The 6966-nt window shown below is 76.9% G+C and overlaps 1 protein-coding gene across 1 annotated transcript in view; it reads left to right on the top strand.

Moving 5' to 3' along the window:
- Positions 1–6966, top strand: part of MAP7D1 (MAP7 domain containing 1) — a 9343-nt gene that overhangs the window by 1385 nt on the left and 992 nt on the right. Inside the window, exons 2-5 of the mRNA XM_085306685.1 lie at positions 3965–4648; positions 4742–4810; positions 5543–5706; positions 5891–6005. Of these exons, the coding sequence (XP_085162811.1) occupies positions 3982–4648; positions 4742–4810; positions 5543–5706; positions 5891–6005 (1015 nt within the window). The 5' untranslated portion in view covers positions 3965–3981. The remainder of the gene's footprint in view (positions 1–3964; positions 4649–4741; positions 4811–5542; positions 5707–5890; positions 6006–6966) is intronic.

Genomic DNA, 6966 nt, shown 5'->3' with positions numbered 1-6966 from the left:
ACCCTCCCCCCACCCCGGGCCGCTCCGGGACCCCCCGGGCCACGCTGGGGCCCATCACCGGCGGCGGCGGCCGGGCCCCAGCAGCGGGCAGGAAGGGCTCGCCACCACCCCGCACGCGCCTCGCGCCGTCGCTCCGAGCGGGCTGCTGCTGGCACCGAGCAGCGCTCCCGAGCCCGGCGTCGCGGACATGTTGTCTGCACGCCCGGCTCGCCTCCTGCCTCTCCGTTGTTTACGGCACAGCAGAGCCCGGCCCCGAGTGCCCGGGAAAGCGGGATGCTCCCGGGCCACGCTGGCTCCTCGTTCCCTGCGCCTAGCCTGCGCCCCGGCGCCCGTCCCGCCGGCTGCGGGCAGGCGCTCGCTGCTCCTGCGCGCACGGGGCAGCGGGAGGGATGGCTTGGCCAGGCCAAGCTCCCCTGCGCCGAGCTGCTTGGCGCGGGGGCGAACGGCTCCTCGTTTTCAGCGGGAACTTGCTGCTTTAGACACGTCGCCGATCTTTCGTCTCTGGGCGATGCAGCTCCCCGTGATGCCCAGGCCGCCGTGCATCCCGCGGCGCGGGAGAGGGAGCTTCCGAGAGGAGCAGCTGCGGGGTCACGCGCGTTGGGGGCTCCTCGGGGTGCTGCAGCCCTTTCCCTCCCCGCGGAGAGGCCGCACGTGGGCACGTGGGAGCGGGCAGCTCCGGGCGAGCTCTCCCAGCTCCCGGACACCAGTGGTGCCACCGCTCTGAGACCGCCAGCGCAATGTGACGCGACGTGCGGGGCGCCGACGTGACAGTCCCGTGGTGCCTTGTCCAAAATAGTTAGCGCAGCGCTCACTCGCCGCGAGGCTCCAGGCAGGGACAGGGACGGAGGGGAGCGGAGCGGGGCCCTGCCGGGAGGAAAGGTGGCTTCCCGGGCGTGCAGCCGGGTGCAGCCCGCTGCAGAGCCCCAGGCCCAGTGGAGCTGTTTCCCAGAGGGGTCGGTCACCCCAATGCCGGGCCGGGCCGGGGCAGGGGCTGTGGCGTGGTCCAGACGAAGGGTGAGCGGGTGCTCGAGCCAGCCCTGCCCGCGCCCGGCCCCCATTGCTCCGGCTGCYGCCGCTCCGGGACCGGGGCGAATGGAAAGTTTGCAGCTGGAGGTGACGGTGGCCAGAAGCAGCTCGAGTTCTCTCTGCTTTCCCTTATGTGTATTTTAAACGCTGGAAAGCACCCTTGGCTCCGGCCCCGCACTGGCCACGAGATCCCGTGTCCCAAATTCCCCTCGTTGCTCACCGCCCTGTCGCGGAGCTGCGCGTCGGGAGCTTGGCTGCCTCCGCCGCGGCYGCAGGGCCAGCGCGGTGCCCTTGGCGCCGCCGGGCTGGGCACAGGGTCTCCCTCCTCCCCGGGGCCAATCCTGCCCGCTGGGCATCCGCAGCCGTTAACCCCGCTCCGCCTGCGCCCTGCAGCACACGCCGGCGGGCGCTGCTGCCGGCGAGCTCCATGCTGCGGCTGCCCTGGCTCCGGCGCACCGGCTCAGCCGAGCCGCCTTGCCGACGTGCACCAGCGTGTTAGCGCCTGCCCGGCGGCCAGGACGTGCCCGAGACGCTTGCTCGCCTTCCCGGCGGCCCGGCGGTGAGGGCTGCTGTGGCGCTGGCTCAGCCCGGGCGCAGCCCTGGAGCTCGAGCCTTTGCCTCGCTCCGGCCGCGGCTGTGCTCCCGGTGCTCCCGCCGGCTCCCCGGGACGGGGGTCGGCCCCGTGCGGGCGCAGCCGGCGGAGCAGCCTGGGGCCGCGTGGCACCCGCGGGAGGCGCAGATCCGGCCGTGCCGCGGCTGCCGTGCAGCGCGGGGATGCGGCGGGCCGGGGGGATCTGAGGTCACGGCGCGCTGGCCTGCCCTCCCCTCGTGGGAAGCTCCCGGAGGGATAAGCTCCGGACGTTTAACGAAGGCTGCTTCCCTTCCGATTGCGAGCGTCCCCGCGGGGCGCTGATGTGCTCTCGCTTCACGGCACCGGGGAGCTGGGCTCGGCCTCGCTGAGCAGCACCGGCCACGCGCCGGCTGGGAAGGCGGTGCTGCCGCGCTGCCCTGCCGCGGGCTCCGCTCGCGTCCGCGTCGCAGCGGTGCAGCGCCGGTTCGGGCTCAGCCCCGCTGGGGCTGGGCGGCCCCAGCACCGTGCCCAGCACGGCCCCCGCGGCCTCGGACCGCGGCGGGTGCTTGCGCCCGTCCTGGCCCGCTGGATCCCGCAGGATGGGGATGGGAGCATCGCCCAGTGCCGCGAGGGGGGCGCGGCGGGGCGGGGAGCTGGTCCCCTCCGGAATGCCCCGGCCMCCGGAGAGGGGGACGCCCCTGCGGCCCGGCCCGGGCGCACCGGCGGCATTAGGTTTCAGGGCAGCTGCCGCGCTGCAGCGGTGACAGGGACAGATGGCGGCAGGGCCGGGCCGGGCCGCGCACCGGCGGGCCGGGGCTCCCGAGGTTTGGCCGTGCCCGGCAGCCCTGCCCCGGCCTCGGGTGCCAGCGGGACGGCGCGGCGCCCTGCTCCTCGGGCAGCGCTCGCGGGGCCGAGCCGGCGGGCGCTCCGCCAGCGAGCCGTTCGCTAGCGGCCCCGGGGTGCGCGGTGGCCCTGCCGCCATGGCCCGGCACCGCTCCGCGCACGTCCGGGGCCCCGGGAARTATTCCCATCTGTTCGGAGGCGTCAGCCGGGCCGTGAAGCTTGTGCTCAGCTGGCGGCTGGTGGCCCCGGGGGCACCCGGAGCGCTCCCGAATCCGGGGATGGAAATGGGAGCGATGGGAGCGGGGCTGGGATGGGCAGCGAGCCGGCAGCGGGCACGGCGTGCACGGGGCGCTGCCGGCACCGGCCCCAGGGGACCACGGGGCTGCAGCCCCGGACGGCGAGGATGGAGGAGCCCCGGCTGCAGCCCCAGCGCCCCTCGCAGCCGGGGCGCGCGGGGCCGGCACCGACCCCAGGGACACCGGGACGTGCAGGAGCAGGGCGAAGGGCTGGGGCTGCTTCCTGCAGCGGAAAATGCCCGGAAGCCGGAGGGGCCTGYGCAGGCTGCAAGAGTCCCAGGGTAGAGACCAAGGGGCTTAAACCTTGCTGCGAGAGCCGCCCTCGCGCCGGGGTGGGCAGCAGGGTCCGGAGCGGGTGCCGGGGAGCCCAGGGCTCCCGGCGGGGGCTGCGCCCGCGCTGGTGGAGGGGGCTGCCCGCGGGGCTGGCGGTGGGCTCGCGGTCGTCCCCCGCGCGCGGCGCGGAGGAGCGGCGCCGGGCCGTGTTTGCACAGCCCGTGCTTCACCCGTCTCTGCGGACTGCAGAGTGCTCTGTAAACACGGCCGCGCCGGGCGCGTGACACCCCGCCGCGGCGAGAGCCGCGGGGCGCCGGTGTCCCTGCAGCCCTTCGCRGTGCGTGGGGATCCGGGGGCTCCGATCCCGCCAGGTGCCAGCGGCAGGGCGTTTGCAACGGGCTCATTAATTGCGTCGCGGCCGCTCTGGAGCCCGGCTGGGTCCTGGCGCACGCCGACCCGTGCGGCCGGCGCACGGCAGGGCATCCCCGTCCTCAGCACGGGGCTGAGCTGCGGGGCGGCCGGGGGCCAGGGCTGCGCGGCGGGTGCCGCGAGCGGGGCGGGTGGGCTGTTTTCGCCTCGGCCCGGCGCGCGCATTCCTGCGGCATGAGTTCATGGTTGCGCGCAGGGCCCCGGCGGCGGCGGCGCTGGGGGACATGGGCCGGCGGCGGTGACGTCAGGCCGCGGGGCCCTCGCCCATCCTGCCTGGGTCCGCGCCCGCCGGCAGCGCCGGCGGAAGCAGCCCCGCGTCCCGCGGGGAGGCGCGTGGCCGGGGGTCTCGCGCCCGCAGCGGGGCACGAGGGGTGGCCCGACGGCCCCGCGCCGGGGTGCCAGGCGCTGCGCACCCCGGTGCCTCCCGTGCTGCCTCCCGGGAGCATCCGCCGGTGCCCGCGGGACGGGGAGGGACAGGGCCGCCCGGCGCCGAGTAACCCTGTGCTCTTCTCTCCCYGTGCTGCAGGGCGGACGGCGGCTCCCATGGGAGACAGCATGCTCGCCCCCGGCTCGCCGCCCCCCGCGCCGGGGGGGTCCCCACCGCCGCGCCACCGGCCCGGCCCTCCGGCCGCATCCCCCTCTGGACAGCCCGGCTCACCCGTCCCTCCAGCTGAGGCCCCCTCCGGACAGCCTGGCTCACCCGTCCCTCCAGTTACAGCCCCCTCCGGACGTCCTGGCTCACCCATCCCGCCGGCCGCAGCCCCCTCCGGATGCCCCAGCTCGCCCACCCTACTGGATGCAGCCCCCTCTGGACGCCCCAGCTCACCCATCCTACCGGCTGCAGCCCCCTCCGGACGCCCTGGCTCTCCGGTCCCTCCAGCCGCAGCCCCCTCCGGATGCCCCGGCTCGCCCGCCGCCCCGCAGCCCGTCCCCACGGCCGCCCCCCCAGTGGAGGTCCTGCCCCCCGTGCAGCTCGAGCCGGCCCCCCCCGGCGCCCCGTGTGCCCCCAGTGCTGCGCAGCCTGAAGCAGAGCCCGTCGCCCAGCCCGTCCTCGCCGCCCCCCGCCCAGCAGAACCACTGCCCTGTGGTGGGGACCGGCCTGCCCCGGGCGCCGGGACCCCCCCAGGCGCCGCTGCCGCCGGCCCCTCGAAGGAGGCGCCCCCCAGGAGCGACCGCGCCGCCCCCACCGCCAGCCCCCGCGCCAAGCAAGGTGAGTGCGGGCGGCCGGGCTCGTCCCCGCGGACCCCGTCCGGCGCCGCGGGCCGGGGCGCTGCTCTCACCCGGGGCCCTTCYTGCTCCGCAGACGCCCAGAAAGCCCAGGCGAGGCACAAGCAGGCGAAGGAGCGGCGCGAGGAGCGAGCCAAGTACCTGGGTGAGCCGGGACGGGGAGGCGAGCGGGGAGCCTGCGTCCCGGGGGGCAGCGCCCCGCGGAGCCCCCGGCAGCCCYSGGGCCRCGCRGTCGGGAAGGGAAAGCGCGGGAGGGACGGACCCGGCTAAGGAGCTTTGCCGGGTCACTGGCAATCCCATTAGCGGCTATTAGCGGCTGAGCCTGCTGGGGGGGGGCTGTGCCTGCAGGTGTGCCCCCCCCCACATGCCTGGGTGCCCCTCTGCATGCATGGGTGCCCCCCCCGTGTGCAGGTGCCCCCCGGGTGCATGGGTGCCCCCCCCGAGTGCAGGTGCCCATCTGCATGCGTGGGTGCCCTCGCTGAGTGCACGTGCCCCCTGGGTGCATGGGTGCCCCCCCCGAGTGCAGGTGCCCCCCAGGTGCATGGGTGCCCCCGGGTGCGTGGGGGGCACGCTCTTTCCACCCTCGTTCCCCCACTGCTTCCCGCGTGCGGCGGCTCGGCTCGGCTCTGCACGGCTCGGCTCGGCTTGGCTCTGCTGGGCTCCGCGGCTCCCGCGCTCCCTTTTGTCCTCGCCCAAACTCCTCCCTCGCCACGCTGCTCCCGGCCGCCGCACCGGGATGCGCCGGGCGCCCGGGCAGCCCAGCGCCTGGCCGGAGCCGGAGCCGGCACTCGGCCTGGACCCTGCGCCGCGGGCACACGTCTGCCCCGGGGCGCAGCGGGGCCGCGGTGCGACGCCGGTGCCCGGGCTCCCCCGGCAGCTGCCAAGCGGGTGCTGTGGCTGGAGAAGGAGGAGAAGGCCAGGCTGCTGCGGGAGAAGCAGCTCGAGGAGCGCCGCAAGCGCCTGGAGGAGCAGCGGCTGAAGGCGGAGAAGCGCCGCGCCGTCCTCGAGGAGCGGCAGAGGCAGAAGCTGGAGAAGAACAAGGTGGGCAGGGGGCAGGCGCGGCTCCGGCCGGGGGCACCTGGGGCTGCCGCCGCGCCGCGGGGCCCGTTCCCGCAGGGCACGGCTCCTCGGGCCGGCGCGTGCCCCCTCCCTCCGCCGGCGTCCCCGCCGCTGCAGCGGTCCGGGGCCGGGCTCACCCTCACCCCGGGCCTCTCCCTGCGGGCAGGAGCGCTACGAGGCGGCGATCCAGAGGTCGGCCAAGAAGACGTGGGCAGAGATCCGGCAGCAGCGGTGGTCGTGGGCAGGGGCCCTGCACCACGGCTCCCCCGCGCACAAGGACGGTGAGTGCGGGGCCGGGGGCGCCAGGCTGGGCGCCGCGGCGCTCGCCCAAGGGGGCCGGACCCGCCGAGCCCGGGCGTCCCCGCTGCACGGGGGATCGCTGCCGGCGTGCGCGCGACTCCCCGGCGTCTCCTGGCATTTCCCCGCTCTCGTGGCGCCAAATCCTTCGGGCCGGTGGGGGCTGGGGGCTGCACCGTCCCGCCTGCGGCGCGGGAGCATCCGCAGCGGCCGCCGAAGGGAGCTGGCGCGAGGACGGCCCCGTGCCGCGCCGCCCCCGGCTCCGGGGCTGCTGTCGCGGAGCCGCGTGTTGGCGTCTGCCGCGTGCAGTGGCGCGTCCGCTGTGYCCGGAGCGGGGACGCTCCTGGGCACGTGTGCCGGGGCCGTGCATGGGGCGGCAGCGCGGCTCCTTTCGGCCTGGCGCCGGCGCGCTCCCTTTGCTCCGGCGGTGCCCGGTGCGCAGAGCCCGCCGCGGGGAGCGGAGGCACGTGCTGGTGCCGGGCTGCGGCTTTCCGAYGGGGCCGAGCCCGTCCCGGGTGCGGCTCGGGGCCGCGGCAGYGACGTGCCGCTCTGCGGCGCCCGGCTGCGGCGGCCGAGGGCACCTCCGGCTTTGCCTGCGAGCTTCCGCGGGGATGCGCCGCGGGAACCGCCGCCAGCGCAGGGCATCTCCCCGGGAGCCCCCGCCGTGTGCTGGCGRTGCTCGCAGGGTGCACGGCAGCCGGCACCGGGGGGTCCGGCCAGGGCAGGGGGTCCCGGCGCCCCATCCAGGCTCTGCCGACCGCCGGCGCCTTCCCGGCGCTGTCGCGGGCCCGAGAGCTGGTGCGAGAGTTGTCCCCGCTCTGGGTGGCCCCTTCTCCCCGCCGAGGCTGGCTGCTCGCTCGCGCCGCCGAGGGCTTTTCCGGCCAGCGCCGCTCCTGCCGCTTCCCGGGACCGGCATCGCGGGGCTGGCTCCCGGTCCCTGCATGC

Source organism: Rhea americana, unplaced genomic scaffold (assembly GCF_003343005.1).
Source record: "Rhea americana isolate MKP2758 unplaced genomic scaffold, rheAme1 scaffold_246, whole genome shotgun sequence".
NCBI classification, from domain to species: domain Eukaryota; kingdom Metazoa; phylum Chordata; class Aves; order Rheiformes; family Rheidae; genus Rhea; species Rhea americana.
Note: the sequence above shows the minus strand (reverse complement) of the source record. Positions and strands in the feature narration are given on the sequence as shown.